The following is a 17,002-nucleotide window of genomic DNA, read 5'->3' on the forward strand; positions in this document are numbered from 1 at the left end:
TGTTTCTTTGTTATGGGGTGGGGCCACAACATTAGTAACAAAGAAACAGAATTTCTGGAGGATGAGGCCCAGAAATCAGGATTTTAAAAAGACTCCCAGGTGATCCTAACGTGCAGCCAAGGTTGAGAACCACTGTGGTGGAGACTACTGAAGATGCCAATCACTCACCCCTTTTCCATTCAGGTTCCCAAATAATTTAAAAAGATCCCCAGTACCAGGCAACTGGGGAATAAAATGCCCACTTGGTCAACAGGCCAGCCAAGTGCCCAGTGACTCCCGAAATCAGAGTATATAACGTCGCACCGGAGAACACTGGCACCAAGGCCCGATGTGGGGGTCCGGCTTCTTCCCCAGACCGAGATTTGGCAACTGCTTCTTTGGGAGGACAGAGGGCAACACCTGCTTTGGGGTAAATTGGGCCTGTAGCTCTGACCCCAAGTCACATGTCCAGACAGATGCATGTCCAACAGCCTGCTGGGCTCACGCCCCCAAACAGAGTAAGCAGAACAGAAGATGCTAAAAGGCCGGAGAGGGGCCTTGCATTGTCTTTTCAATAAAGTGATCAATCACACCCTAGTCCAAGGGTGACACATTAAAGTCCTAGCTGCTGACCCATAAATTGGTACAAAGTCTTCCTTCAAAATATACCCAGGCTCCACAGCTCCTCATCAACTCCAGTACCACTGCCACCGCCCCCCACACCCGGCCTACGTCACTAACACCTCGCACCCGGATTATTGCAATGGCCTCCTAATCAGTCTCCCTGCTTCTCCCCTGACTGCCAACAATCTGTTCTCAACACGGCAGCCAGGGCGGCCCCTGAAAACATAAATAAGATCACGTCACTCTTCTCACTCAGAACGAACCCAGGGCCCTTCCTGGGCTGGCCCGTCTTCTCCAGCGTGTCCCTCCTTTCCTCTCTGCCCATTGCTATTGCTCTCCCCTTGCTCGTTCCATTCCAGCCACACTGACCCCTTGCTGCTTCTCATGTAAGATCTTCCCCAGGGCCTTGGCACTTGCTCTTCCCGGGCCTGGGAAGTGGCTCCTCCAGATGCCTGCCTGGCTCATGCCCTCATCCTCTAGGTCTCTATTCAACTATCACCTTCTCAAGGAAGCCCTCTCTGGTGACCCTATTTTAAATTTCACCTCCTCATTCACACAGCCCAGCACTCTATGGCCCTTCCCTGCCTCCGCCCCCCCTCCCCCCCAGGCACTTATCATCACGGCGACCAGGTGAGCAGGCCGGTTTTAGCTCTGGCTCCTCCAGAGAAACAGGCCTTTCCCTGGCACTTTGGGTCCAAACCCGAGGACTTCAGTTAGCAAAGGACCAGAGCCTCCTCCAGGGTCCGGGAGAAAGTTCTGGTAAGGGTGCTGGGAGGAGCTGGTGTTAGCCCAAGAGTGACCTCCATATTTCTGGGGAGAGAATCGTGACAATAACGGGGAACTTGACTATTTGTCTGAGGACGTCACATGTAAGTGAAAGGCGTGTGCCTGCTGCAACCCAGGAAAACCCTCGCCAACACAGGCACCCTCCTTTATGCAGCCCACGCGCGTGACTGGGCTAGACCTTCCCGGAACCAGGCGACGGAGACCTGGGCTCCAGCAGGTGATTGCATCTGCTTCACACGGTTATCCCACGAGGGATGAAGAAACACTCTTCTCGTCGAGGTATCAATGTTCTATTTTAATACACTTGCATCAAGGGAGCTACTTGCACGTTAGATGCCACAGGAGAAACTCGAGCTGGTTAGGATGGGAAAGCCTGAATGACCCCTCCTGCTTTCAGAAGAACCTGCGGCTGAGAGACTCATCTAACCTGACAGAACCTTTTTGGTGAAAGGCTGCGTGGAACCAGCCAAACCAGGCATGGGACATAAAGTAAGGCGGCAAGAACAGGCTGCTGGCTCCACTCCTCCGTTCACTTCGTTGGGTGAAACCCAGTTATCAAGTGACGTAAAGGAACTCCTGGCAGAGGTAAAGGGACATTTAGAAACGACCCCCCGCCCACCCCAGCACATGGTGGAGCTACAGAACGCCTTCCGGTGGCTAGACTGCGGCTCAGCGTGGGGACCCCTAACCAAGAGGAAAGCACCAGCTTCTGTCCAGCTCTGCGTCTCCCAGTGGGACGGCCATGAACTGCCTGAGAATAAACGTAGGAAAGACGGGGGCCAGGAAAGAAAGGAGAGGCGAGGTCTGGAGGGAGGTCCAGGACACAGAGGCGGTCATTATTGTTACTGTACTTTAAGAAGAAAAGACAAACAGTTTTAAATGCTGACTAAGAAGATTTAATAAAGAAGAAGAGGCTGAAAGTACAGAAGAAAAAGGGTCGTCGACCTCAGAAGAGACCAGGGAGAGAGTAGAGAGCCCGCAGGGAGAGGAAGGGGTTCCTCTCTCTGAAACTGACATCTCAGATCCTAAACTTCCTCTGTAAATTTAAAGACAAGGTCATCTGTCACACACACAAAAAAATCCCAAACCTGATCTTTTTCCCTCAACCCAGGCTCCGAGCCTATTAAGTCAGCCTCTTGACTAACTCATGATCCATCCAGTTTTCTTTATTCCAAGTGCCACTTCTTGTTTGTATCAGTGAAACCGCCATGAACCAGGCCGTCCTCCCTCCAGACCACTCTGCACACTGGTGCCAGAGAGATCTTTTAAAAACACAACTGCTGTACCAGCCCAATCGGATTACATTGCTCCCTGCTCGGAGCCCTGCAGCCCTCGGGATAGACTAGCGCTCCTCATTATAGCCCGCAAGGCCCTGTCATTAGTGATGGCAGCCCACTCAGCTCCCCCTCCCTCATTACTACCTTCTTTGCTCACTGCACCCCACATTACACTCCTCACATCTCCCTAAAGCTCCCTGCTTATCTCCTCATTTGGGGCCACAAATTCTGCCTAACTTGTTTTTCCTCCTTCTGGCTAAGTCTAATTAGTCCTTCAAGATGCAGCTTGGATGCCTCCTCTTCCGGGGAGCCCTCCCTGATTGCCCGGCCAGCCCTCATCAGGGTGGGGAGCTCCTACATCTGTTTGCATACCACGAGTTCCCATCACCAGATCACAGTGCTCACCACACAGTGCTGTGATTGTTTCTCTAGCTCTCTGTCTCCCTACCAGGTTTTAGCAGCTTAGAGGTAAAAGAACCATTTCTTAACCATCTTCCTATCTGTCATATCACACAGTAGACATCGGATAACTAAGAATGCAGGTGGAAAAGGGAACATAAGGAGAACATGGGCATTTCAAACAGTCACTGCAGAAAGCAGGAGTGAGAACAGAACAAACCAAAGAATTCCTGATGCTCTCGGGAAGCTGGCTTACATAGGAATCCATGAATCTGCACAGCATCTATCAAACAAGTGTGTGACTTTTCTCTAGATGTGCAGCAATCTGAGCGCAGAAAAGGACAGTGAACGGTGGCCTGACTCAAGGAGTATTGTACAGTCCCAGGCAGGACAAAGGAGCAGGGAAGTTGAAAGTGATGGATACAGAAGGAAGAAAATTAATGGATACAGAGAGAGGACAAACCATTAATATTAAAAATCTTATTTGATACACTAGAGGCCCAGTGCACGAAAATTCATGCACTGGGGGCAGGGGGGGTTCCTCAGCCTGACCTGCGCCCTCTCGCAGTTAGGGACCCCTCAGGGGATGTCCACCTGCCAACTTAGGCACACTCCCCAAGGGATCAGGCCTAAGCTATCAGTCAGACATCCCTCTGGCAGCCCGAGAGCCCTCATGGGGAGCAGGCTTAAGCCGCAGTTGGACATCCTTAGCGCTGCTGAGGAGACTGGAGAGGCTCTCGCCACCCCCGCCGCTGCACTCACATCCATCAGCTTAGCTTGTGGCTGATCAGAGCTCCCCCTGTGGGAGTGCACTGACCACCAGGGGACAGCTCCTTCGTTGAGCATCTACCCCCTGGTGGTCAGTGCACATCATAGCGACAGGTTGTTCTGCCATTCGGGCCAATTTGCATATTACCCATTTATTATATATGACTTTATTATTCTGTAATTTTTTTTATCACTTTAGATACAAATGAAATGCTTAGAACTAGAATAAGGTATACACTTAAATTCAAAATTAAAGTCTTATTTTCTAAAAGTATAGAGAGATATTCTATGGGAAAGAGCATGGAGGGACACAAGAAAAGGAATCAATTATATGATTTAGTAGATTAGAATACAATTAAAATCTATATCTACTTTAAACATTAACATTCCATTTTAGATAAAATGCAGAAATTTTTTTCCTAAAAGCATTTTAAAAAATCACTACACATTGCCAAATGTGTAACAAAAAAATGCAGTTTTACATATTACCAAAAAACATAGTTTTACCTGAAATATCTGTAGCCTGTTGCTAGCTTCTTGGGGTGGTATATTTGGAACCATGGGTCCTTCCTATAATGAATAATATAATCTCCATTTTAATCCCTAATCATATGTACTTATTAAATTTACTGGATTTAACTATTATTTTCTTTTAAGTAAATAAACAGTATTTTTAATTTAAATGGTCTAACTTTGTTCTGTACATGAAGTTTCCATTTATTTTTTGTAACAGTTTTGAGATATGTACAATTCAATATTTTTTGTTTAATGGAGTTGTGTAACCATGACCACAATTAACTTTAGTACATTGGATCACTCCAACTTTCATTCACTTTTAAATTGTGACAATCTTAATACTTACCATTTGGTTTGACTTGTTAGAATAAGCAAATGCTATTTTTTTAAGAAAAAAAATTTAAATTGTAGACTTACAGGAGAATTGCAAAGAGAACTCTCATATACCCTTCACTCAGCTTCCCATCATGTTAACATAGTACATTTATCAAAACTGAAAATTAATGCTGGTACAAAACTATTAAGCAGACTTTATTCAGACTTCTTCAGTTTTCCCACTGAAGTCAGTGTTCTGTTCCAGGACCTCATCCAGGATCCCATATCACAGTTAGTCACTGTGTCTCTGTGGTCTCCTCTTTTTAAAAAGGTGACAAACTTTCATGCCACCACAGCTGTCCAATCTCACTTAAGAGTGATGCTGCTGCAGCTGTGCATCAGAATTCCCATTACAGAGCTCTGAGAGCAGCCTCCTTTCCATAGCTCCTCAGCCCCACGTGGAAATAGACACGCGCACAGGTTGGACACTGGGAAGAAGCAGTGGGCGGTCTCTGTTGGCATGAGCCAGAAAATAGTTGCAAACGGGAGCCCAGATAGCCTGTCCAATCATGAATGCCATGGGTGGGCCAATAACAGACCAGATTCCCAGTATAACAATGACTGGGCGGTCAAATGTTGACTAATACAACCAACAGTAAAGAGTTAAGTTCGGTACATGTAAAAAAGAAAGTGTTATATAAGTAGCTTAAATCTGTTATGAATCCAGATCTGCTGTGATCACTGAAAGAAAGGGAATATATCCAACTTCTGAGATTAACATTTGGAGATCGACCACTGTCAGTCATTATTCCAGGTTGAACAGCTTGTGGGACTGACCAAGTATGACTTTTATTATTTATTTTCAGTGACACTCTAGTTTTCTAAGAGTTAGTTGGGGCGTGAGAGGGATCAGTTAGGGAATACCCTGGTATTAGGGCATTTACAGTCTCTTAGAGCCTTTCAACAACTGTATTACATTTTCCACTATGAGATTCTGGCCTGAGAGCGGGCAAAACCAGACCCTTTGTTCCTTCCAGGATCTTTAAATTTGTTGCTCCTTTTAGCAGGTAAATCTTTTTCCTAACTCTATAAAACATGCTTCCCGTTTTGATCGGTGTGAATATGCAAATATAGCCTCTTACATGCAATGTACAAATCACAGTGTATTTCTTGGGGTCTATCACTTCCATTTCATATAAACCTTCCAGCAAATAACACAGAGTATGCAAATACTGAAATTACCATCTCATATGATTCTGCAAAGTTCATCACATCCTCACGAAAAACTTCCACAGACTCAAGTAGATTACTTTTAAATTTTGGCTGCACTTGAACTAGTTCATCTTGTACAGAAACCTAGAACAAGAAGGAATACTCAATGTGAGAGTGAAAGTAATGTATTAACTGAAAACTACAGTTCTATTCCAGCAAGTTTGTTGCCCCACAGATATCACCTAAGAACAAAGACATCTCTGCAATGTTTTTGCAAAGTAAAAAAACAAACAAACAAACAAACAAAACCTACAGAAATAAACGACCCAAATGCACTAACTGGAAATTCAAATCATCCTAGTTCAAGACCCAAGACATCTTCTCTAACTGAGGTTAGGAAAGTTAGTTTCTGGCTGATCTGTCTCAGGCCATCAGTATAGCCCAGGAAACAGTTACTTCTATGGGCCCAGTCTGGGTCACATGCTGTCTCTGGGGCCAGCTCAAGGTCACGGATTAGCAACCTCTAGTAGGTTCACATGGTTGCAGTGGTTGGAGCTGTTCCCTAAAAGAAAGTGATATTACTCTGGTTATAAAAAAATATATAGCAAATTTCTTCCATAATAGTCTTCAAAGCTTCTGTTTAAACCTTCAATCATAATACTACTTAATTAATGCTTATTATCTGCCAGGCTCTTTATGTGTTATCATATTTAATCCTCAAAACAACCCTGTGAGATAAATATTAATATTATACCCATTTCACAAGTGAGAAAACCGAGGCACGGAGAGGCTAAGTAATTTCTTTAAGGGTCTAGCACCAGTACGAAGCAAGGTCAAGATTCAAAACCTGGCAGTGGGGTTCCAAGGCCCCCGCCCTTAACTGCTCTCAACAATAGCCTCTATCTTGGTTGGAACATACACTACTTTAAGCTTAAGTCTACCAGACCTGAGGCCCTGAACCTAACTGTCCCCTATACCTGGGCTCCTGAGCATTAAAGAGAAAAAACCAACATGATATAGAAAAATGTTAGTTACATGCAAACAAGTGGTTAGAATAAGATGGAACTTGGAGACATTGTAGAAAATAGGTCTACCGTTCATCTACCTTTCATCTAGCACCAATATTCCACCTTTGTGTGGAAATTACCGAAATATCGGTACAGCGGTCTGGTAATGATAACTATAGTATGGAATTGTCTACCTTCACTAAAGGGCAGGTCAGTGGGTTTATTTTTAGTTTTTAAATTATTTTGTTAATCCTCACCCAAGGATAATTTTTCCTCCATTGATTCTTAAAGAGAGTGGAAATGAGAGAGACACATCGATTGGTTATCTCCTGCATGCACCCCAACTGGGGCTGGGGATCGAACCTGCAACCCAGGTACATGTCCTTGATGGGGAACCAAACCCTCAACCCTTCAGTGAGAGGGCCAATGCTCTAACTACTGGTAAAACTGGCCAGAGCATGGGTCAGTGGGTTTCACACTAACAGCTAAAGAGATAGAAGAACAACTCACATGAATTATTTCCATTGAACAAGAGAAAGTTGGACTTCACTAAGTCTCCATGAGTGTTTCCCACTTCCTTCCTAAGACTCACTCTTCTGACTAATCAGCAAACATTTTTCAAAACAAGCATATTAGTCAATATTTAACATGAACTTAAATAGACATGAGCATAAAACTATTTTATATACATTACTTCAAAGTGAGCCTCATAACCACATATAAAAATCTCCTAAGATATTCCTAAATGACCACATGAAGAAATTTAGAAACAAAGATTATTAACTTGCATATGATCACCCAATTGGCTGACAGCAGAGATGGAATCCCAAGTCATGACCCCATTTCAGCTCTATGCCCTTGCTACTATGTCTTGCTTCAACCTCAGTGACAAATTTTTCCATACACAATAAATTTTAAGCCATTGTTAATTTAATTAATATTTAATAAAAATTTTCAGTATATTTAAAGAACCTGAACATTCCCTTGGAGTTCATTTTTAATGTCTAATTTGTGGTATGTATATATTTACCTATTTCAAAAATACTTAAAGAGAAAGATATACCTATAAATGCATACATTAAAAATCTCAAATCAGTAACTAACCATCTACCTTAACAAACTAGGGAAATAGAAAACACTAAACCCATACCAAGCAGAAGGGAAGAAATAATTTTAAAAAATAGAGCACAAATAAATGATATAGAGATTACAAAAACAATAGAGAAAAATCAACAAATCTGAAGGTTCATCTTTGAAAAGATCAACAACATTGATAAACTTTTACCTAGACAAACCAAGAATAAAGGAGAAAGGACCCAAATTACTAAAGTTAGGGGTGAAAGGCAGGATAGCACCACCTACCTTACAGAAATAGAAAGGATTATAAGGACACAATCAGCAGAGTGAACAGGCAAACTACAGAATGGGAGAAAATAACTGCAAATCATAGATCTCATAAGGAGTTAACATCCAGAACTTACAAAAACACCCCTACAACTCAACAACAAACAATCCATTTGAAAAATAGGCAAAGAACTTGAGTAGATGTTTCTCCAAAGAAGACACACAAATGGTTAATAAGTATATGAAAAGATGCTCAGCATCATGTATCATTAGGGAAATGCAAATCAAAACCACAGTGGATACGGATGCCTCCTATCAAGGAAACTAGTGTTGGCAAGGATGTGGAGAAATCGGAACGTGTGCACTGTTGGTGGGGATGTAAAATGGTGCAGCCGCGATGGAACACAGAATTATTAATTAAAAATGGAATTATATTAAAATTAAAATAGAATTATACTGCTAGATAGAGATCGAAACACATTGAAGGTGGGGTCTCAATGAGGTATTCATACACCCATGTTCATAGCAACATAATTCACAATAGCCAAAAAGTGGAGGCAAGTCAATCAAATGTGGTACTATGTATATAACGCAGTATTATTCAGATTGACAAGGACAGGATTTCTCACACATGCTATAACATGGGTTAACCTTGAAGACCTTATACTAACTGAAATTAGCCAGTCACCAAAAGACAAATATTGTATGACTCTACTTTATAGGGTACCTAAAGTAGTCAAATGCATAGAGAGAGCAAGTAGAATGCCAGGGGCTGAAGGAAGAGAGAGTGGGGAGTTGCTGGTTAATGGGTATAGAGTTAGTTTTATATGATGAAAAAGTTCTGGAGATGCACTGCACAGCAATGTGAATATACTTACCACCAGTGAACTGTATATACTTAAAAATTGTTAAGATGGTAAATTTTAAGTTATGCGTATTTTACCACAATTTTAAAAAACACACAACAGTATAAAGCTACAATAATCAAGACAGTATGGTATTGGCATAGGCGTACACATATACACAACAGAATAGATTGAGAGTCCAGAAATAAACCCTTCCACTTAGGGTCAACTCATGGTCAACAGGGTGTCAAGGCAATTCACTGGTGAAAGGATAGACTTTTCAACAAATGGCATTGAGACAACTGGTATCTACATGCTTTTGCATGAAGCTGGACCCAAAACTCACAACACAGAGAAAAATTAACTCAAAATGTATCAGAGACCTAAATGTAAGGGCTAAAAATTACAAAACTCTCTTCTTAAGAAAACATAATAGCAAGTCTTCATGATCCTGGATTAGGCAATGATTTCCTAGATATGATACCAAAAACACAAGCAAAAAAATAAAAATTATGCCAATTGGACTTCTTCAAAATTAAAACCTTTTACTTCAAAAGACACTATCAAGAAAGTAAAAAGACAATCCACAGAATGAGAGAAAATATTTTCAAATTCTTTGATAAAGGACTTATATCCAAGATATATAAAGAACTCTTATAACTCAAAAATAAAGAAATAACCCAATTTTTAAAACAACGGATTTAAATACACATTTCTCCAAAGAATATGTCCAAATGATTGAAAAGCACATGGAAAGATGCTCAACATCATTAGCCATTAGTAAGTACTACTACACAAGACAATACAAATAAACCTTGAAAATATTATGCTAATTGAAAGAAGCCAGTCACAAAAGACTACACAATCTATGATTCTATCTATATTATATATCCAGAAAAGGCAAATCCATACATAGAAAGTAGAGTTGTGGTTGCCAGAGGCTGTAGTGAGAAAAGAAAGAGTAATTGCTAATGGGTTTAGGGTTTCTTTGAGGGATGAAAATGTTCTAATGTTAAATAGTGATGGTGTTTGTACAACTCTGTGACTACAGTAGAAATCACTGAATTGTGTACTATGAAATGGTAAATTTCATGTGGATCATCTACACTAATAAAAGAGGAAGATGCAAATTGACCATACCTTCACAACACCCACCAGCCAATCAGTATGCAAATTAACTCAACAAAGATGGTGGGTTAATTTGCATACACAGGAGCCGAGCGGCCAGGGGCAGGGTGGGGCGGGACACTTGCGTCGTTGCCATAGTGTGATGCAGGCGCTCTGCACCGCTCCAGCCGCTCTGGGCATCTGGGCAGCGTGGGAAGCCAGAACAAAGGCAGAAAGGTGGCTCCAGCCAGAGCGAAGGCAGTGCCAGCAGCCAGGGGAAGGAAGGCCCATTCTTGCATGAATCTTCCTGCATCGTGTCTCTAGTACAGTGATTCTCAACCTGTGGGTCGCCATCCCTTTGGGGGTCGAACAACCCTTTCACAGGGGTTACCTAAATACATCCTGCATATCAGATATTTACATTACGATTCATAACAGTAGCAAAATTACAGTTATGAAGTAGCAACAAAAATAATTTTATGGTTGGGGGTCACTACAAACTGAGGAACTGTATTAAAGGGTCGCGGCATTAGGAAGGTTGAGAACCAGTGCTCTAGTATATCAATAAAGTGATTAAAATAAAATATATTTATCGTTTTAAAACTATAAAATGTGTGTTTTTCTGGAGATAGTGACTTAAGCCAGTCACTATAAGAATTACATAAGAATTTATAAGTAAAAAATAAGAATTAAGTTTGTACTTACAGCTTTGCTCTGCAATTTGTTGAAAGAATATCTCAAGGTATCAACTGCTTCTGATTCTTCTTTGGTTACTTCAACTTCAAATCTGTTTAGAATAGCATAGGCTTCCTGTGGAGTGAGGGTGAGTTCAGAACATCACAAGGGAAGCAACTGTCAAACCAGTTAGATGCCTCTAGAAACACAGTCCCATGTCTTAGAAAACAGCACACTCAGGAGACTTGTTTCCAATACTAAACGTGGAAAGAAGCACCTCTCGATCCTCGCTGACATTGGTACTAACCTAACTCCAAGACCCTGAAATCTGCATGTAATAAGTGCCTAGGTGATTCTAATGGAACTGTAGGCAGATCGCACGGAGATTCTAACCTAGAAAATAACCCCTAGAATCATTTTCTGCCTCTCTCTCCTACTTGATCTTATGTCAACACCCTGAAAAATACTGTCTCGTGCTCTATGAAAATATGAGTTGGCTATACAAGGAATGGAACGAAGTGATGATGGGAGAGATACTCCAAAGAACAGAAACTTGAATGATTAAAGAGATGGATTAGCAACTGCTTTTACCGAAAGAATTTATAGTGAAGAATTGAGCTTCTGGAATTAGGGAAAAAATGGTATGATGATTTGCTAAATCTTGAGGAATAGGTGGTCAGCATCCAAAATCCCAAATGTTATTATTTAAAGAAGTAATAAAGGTATGAAGTTCATGAGCTACCAGAAAGTATAAACTCTAAATAGGATCAAGAAAGCTATGCTCAAAAAAAAAAAAAGAAGAAGAAGAAGAAGAAGAAGAAAAGAAAATCTTGCTCAGCCTGGCTGGTGTGGCTCAGTGGTTGATCATCAATCTATGAACCAGGAGGTCACAGTTTGATTTCCTATCAGGGCACATGCTCAGGTTGTGGGCTCAATCCCCAGTGCAGGAGTCAGCCAACAGATGATTCCCTCTCATCACTGATGTTTCTATGTCTCTCTCCCTCTCCCTTTGTCTGATATATATATAAAAATATGAAAGCTATGCTCCACCATGAGATTGGGTACCAAAAGGAGGCACTGGAAATGCAGGTAATGAAGGAGTGCATTGTCTATAGAGAATTTAAAAAACAGTAATAAAATGAATTAAAAGTCTGATTTTTATTATCACCATGAACCGTGACTTCTAAATATTAGCCACAAAACCCTTACGGTAAGACAGAAAAATGGTCTCCCCAAAATTGTCCACATCCTAATCTCTGGAACCTGTGATTATGTTACCTTACACAGCATAGGGGGCCTTGCAGGGGTAATTAAAATTAAGCAACTTGATTATCCTGGGAGATTATCCTGGGTTGACTGTGTGGGCCCAATGTAATCATAAGGTCCACACAAGGGAACGTGGAGGCAGGAGAGTGGGAGTCAGAGACGTGAGGACAGAAGCAGAGCAGGAGAGATGCCACTGCTGGAAGGCGCATGACCCAAGACTGCCGCCAGAATGACTTCTTCCCTCGAGCCTCCAAAAGTGCAGCCCTGCTGACATCCTGATTTTAGCCCTAATCGACCCTTCACAGAAGGCTGAGCTCTAGAACGCTAAGATGATAAATCTGCCTTGCTCTAAGCCGTTAAATTTATGGTAATTTGTTCTTGTATTAGCAAAAGAAAGTGAATACAGTATTCTTCTCTAAAAACATCTGCTCGTCTAAATTCCAGCAGTTTACCATTAAGCCTAAGTGGACCACTCCCACCGTGCTGCCCATGTATGCCACTGGCCATGAGTGAGACCTAGACCTGGCTTCTAAGGAAAGATGAAGATATTTGGGGAACTTGCCTAAGATGTTAGGGCTGGTGTGAGACAGTGCAACCACTCCCTTCTGTAAAAGGTCAGCGCCAGCATAAAATAAAATGAACACTGTCTAGACCCGTACGTCATTATTAATATATTACTATTCCCTTGTTTACTGTTCACTGATGATAATTGTCAAAATACCTCCAAAGAAATCAACATCAGAAAGGAGAAATAGACAGACTGTACCATAAGATAATGAAATATGTTAACAGAATCAATTTTTAGTGTGTCTCTATTTTTTAATAGCACTCTAAGAATGAAAAATGCAATCATTTCTTACTTCAATTGGTCCCAAAGTCATGTCCATTTGAATTTCATTATCACGGATACAGGACAAGGCTTCCATTGCAAACCTGACATCATCTAAATCACGAATAGGTCTAGATAACTTTTTCAAGTATTCAGTAATGAATGCTATCATGTCTGACATTTTCTTTTTGTATTCTTCATTCAGGTATCGACAGAGTAACATCTTCCATGCCTTAGCCTCAATTGATAAGGCCAATTTCATTGGCTCTGGTGAAGACAAGAAAAGATCAAAATAGAATACACCTGACATTCTGAAACGATTCATTTTATGTGTAATCTGAGCATCTATAACTGCTCTGTCCCATGTAACAGCCACTAGCCACATATGGCTACTGAGCACTTGAAAAGTAGTTAGTTCGACTTGAATGTGCTGTAAGGTTTGCTCAATTCTGAAGATTTAATTCCTATCCCCGTGGAGTAAGCTAAGCTGTGCAAGAGGACACTAAAGTCTATGAAGAAGAATTTCAGAAGTTACTTCTAGCACTGTCCAACGTGAACATTGCTCTGTTTCTGGCCCTCACGCATCACCCCATTTCCTTCTAGGTAACCCCACACAGTACAGTGTAATATATTTTTTGTCTTCCAAACCTTCCTGTTTTCTTGTCATTCCACTTCCTACCTCACCCACATGGCTGGAGAATGTGTATAACCTGACCCTGAACCTGGGCCTCGCTGATGGTCCCAGTCAGTCTTGACCTTACATGTACTAACCGGAGTCTGTTCTTGAGTCTGGAATAAGGCTTAAGGGGAGCCCCCTTGACTGGAAAGCAGGAAAGTCATGCACAGAGGGGAGAAGAAATGAGAGTCAGAGAGAAAGGATTTCCTCAGCTTCCTATACTGTCCCCGGTTCTGGTCCATTCCGAAAGCCCAGTTGCACCTTGGATTCTGGGATATATTTTTCTCCCTTCACCATAGCTCAAGTAGGTTTCTGTTCCCTAAAAAAAAAAAAAACCACAGTTCTAACTAGTCAACTCTACCTTCTCTATCCTTACCCATTCCTTTTTCTCCTCTCGGTGCTCCTAAGCTCCCCAGCCCCGCCAAACTGGAAACATAACCTCTCCCCTCTCAATCCCTAACACTTAAACTGAGAGGACTAGGGAGCTGAGGAAAGTGTACCCTGACAAGACACACAGGGCCAGCTGTTGACTGAGGCTGTGAGATCCTATTTCATAAGGTCCACACCTCCCGGGCCTCTTTTCTCCTTTTCCGCGGGCCCCAGGGATTCAGCCTCCCTTCCCCTTTCTTTATCACTGTCTTCCTCTATCCCATTTTCAGTTTTCTCTCTCTAAGAGCAAGTACCTGGCCAACGAGAACACTGTGCTACAGTTAATTCTTGTATTAAGGATCATAGTGCTAACCTCTACAAGGGAACAAATAGAACATTAGAACAATAGGTAGAGTACAGTTTCCAAAACGATACCAAAGTTCTTGTAATGATTGCCCTTGATATATCGTTTCTGTTTCTGGCCAATAATCCCCTCAAGTATTTATGATTCTTCTCCAAACGAAGTCCCTTCTTCGTAGATATTAGAGTATATAATATTTATTGGACATTAACTATCTGCCAGGTACCATGCTAAGCGTATATAAAATAGTTCATGAGGTGGGTACTGTCTACACCACCAGAAAAGGGGTCAAGTAATGTTGGTAGTTAAATTTGAGAGCCACCGGTACATGGATTCCTTGAGCATAGATGTGAAAACCTATGGGATATACCTTTTCTCCCTTCAACACAGCTCAAGTAGGTTTAGTTGATGCAAAATAGGTTATTCAAATATCTTCGGAGGATAATTATCTCACAAACTTAAGACAAAACTGATTGTACCTCTGTAACCATGGCAACAAGTTACCACCACAACCAGTTTTAAACTCAAACCATAGACCAATTCTCCTTAGTTCACATACTTTTGCAAGTCCATCAGTGTCAGCCCCTCTTGTCTGAATGTCCACCAATCAGGAGGAACATACTCAATACACCCACCTCTGGGTGCCAACCAATCAGCAATAGTCTCACCGAAGCAAGCATCCTTCTACAGATGATGTAAACTCTGGGTCCACAACGTGAGACCTTCAGTCTGCTCTGCAGGGAGCTCTGTGCCTGGCCAGCCCAGCTCTGCCTCACTTCAGGAAGCACTAAAGTCACTTCGGGCATTTATTTCAGACATGAAGTGGCTGCTTCATCACCCTTTGATGTTCTAATCCCAAACAGTTTAACGTTTCAGGAGACTTCAAACTGTTTGACTCCTAGCTCAGGTATACAACCCCTCCTCACAAGAACTTTCACCTTATCCTCAGCTGTCTGACTGCCAGTTGAGGAGCTGTGCTGCCGATTAAGTGTGTTAAGCCACCATGGTATAATATTATATATAAAAAGACATAATATATCACATCACACACATATTATATGTAACACATACATGAACAATATTGGTGGTCCAGAAATATTTAACATTTAGATTGTTGTACCAAGGTAGCTTAATGACTGCTTCTAAATTAAGTGACGCTTCCTGTGAAAATACAGATATGTTACGGAATATTTTTAAATACCTGTATGCAATTCAAGTGCTCCTACAATGATGACAGGCTTCAGCTCATCAATCTCCTGTTCAAAGGTGGCGTAGTGCAGAATTTCTGATCTGATCTCAGTCAGAGAGGGGTTGTGAGCCAGAAATTCCTGAGGAAACAATCAGTGTTTTCTTTAGCTTTTGATGCTTCTCCAAATTAAATCCCTTACGTAAAAAGTATAAATCCGCTATGTAAATAGTTACACTAGAGCACTGAACTTACTCAGGTACTTTTACACTGGTCTGTGCTATCAGCTGAGCAGACCAGGAGAAGGCAAACTACCTGTTAGTACTGGAAGAGAGCGGTGGGAGGGAAGGTCACAGAAGTCATGAATGGCTGTTCAGAATTCTCAGGTTCCCTTGAGCCCGACTAAAACTACAGTGGAGCCTCTGTAGGTGTGCACACCCTGAGTGCCTGGCCCCTGGACGATCTGAACGTAACTGGTCCTCAACTGTTTACCCAAATTACATGAAATTCAGACATGAATTTGACTCAGAGCCTCAGAGTGTCATTGTGAGAGTGACACACGATACAACAGGTTAGGTGCTTGGCGCTTATAGGTTATTGCCCTCTGCTCACGGGTTCCTGTCATTATCACCGATATTTTCTTGGTGCCCCTGCACACATTAGATACAAACAAACCAAACCCCAACTGCATCCCAGGCAGCAGAAACGCACCTTCACTTTCACGTCGCGGTCCTCTGTCCAGAGCGTCTTGTATTTCTGGAAGTCCTGCAGAGCCTCATGGGCCGCCTTCCTTAGAGAATTCACGGAGGAGGAGAGGAGCAGGACCAACTTGGAAATATCCTTGTGCTCTGCTACACCTGGATAAAAATTCTTCAGCTTCCTCGCAGGAATTAAGTCTTCAAAAGATCCTGAAAACAGATGTTTTCACATATGGACAACATCTATACAACTTTAAATATTATATCCATTTCAGTATTTATAGACTTTTTCAAGCTGTGTTATTTTAAAGACTCCCCCTCTAAAGTAATTAAGAACTATTCTCTTGCTGTCTTCACTTCTTTTTTAAAAATATTTTTATTGATTTTTTAGAGAGGGAGGAGGTGGAAGAGGAGCAGGAGGAGGAGGAGGAATGGGGGGGGAGAGAGAGAGAGAGAAAGAGAGCGAGAGAGGAGAATATACATGCAAGAGCAAAACATGGATCGGCTGCCTCCTGCATGCCCCTGACCAGGATTCCAACTGGCAACCTTTCTGTGCACAGGATGACCCTCAACCAACTAAGCTCTTAACTTGTTCTTGTTAAACTATTGTGTCTTAAACTATTTTGAGCCCTGGCCGGCGTGGCTCAGTTGGTTGAGTGTCATCCTGTGACCCTCAAGGTTGCTGGTTCAATTCCCAGCCAGGGCACATCCCTGAGCTGCAGTTCATCGATGCCCTGCTCTCGAGTCAATCTCTCTCTCTCTC

General features: G+C 42.1%; 1 protein-coding gene across 1 annotated transcript in view; it reads right to left on the reverse strand.

The window, feature by feature from the left end:
• The window catches only part of DNAH8 (dynein, axonemal, heavy chain 8), a 294,659-nt gene that overhangs the window by 200,368 nt on the left and 77,289 nt on the right, over positions 1 to 17,002 (reverse strand). Inside the window, exons 26-31 of the mRNA XM_006775895.2 lie at positions 16,253 to 16,449; positions 15,557 to 15,683; positions 12,981 to 13,216; positions 10,885 to 10,989; positions 5,907 to 6,020; positions 4,341 to 4,403 (exon numbers count right to left, since the gene is read on the reverse strand). Of these exons, the coding sequence (XP_006775958.1) occupies positions 4,341 to 4,403; positions 5,907 to 6,020; positions 10,885 to 10,989; positions 12,981 to 13,216; positions 15,557 to 15,683; positions 16,253 to 16,449 (842 nt within the window). The remainder of the gene's footprint in view (positions 1 to 4,340; positions 4,404 to 5,906; positions 6,021 to 10,884; positions 10,990 to 12,980; positions 13,217 to 15,556; positions 15,684 to 16,252; positions 16,450 to 17,002) is intronic.

This window comes from Myotis davidii, unplaced genomic scaffold (genome assembly GCF_000327345.1).
Source record: "Myotis davidii unplaced genomic scaffold, ASM32734v1 scaffold289, whole genome shotgun sequence".
Taxonomy (NCBI): Eukaryota; Metazoa; Chordata; class Mammalia; order Chiroptera; family Vespertilionidae; genus Myotis; species Myotis davidii.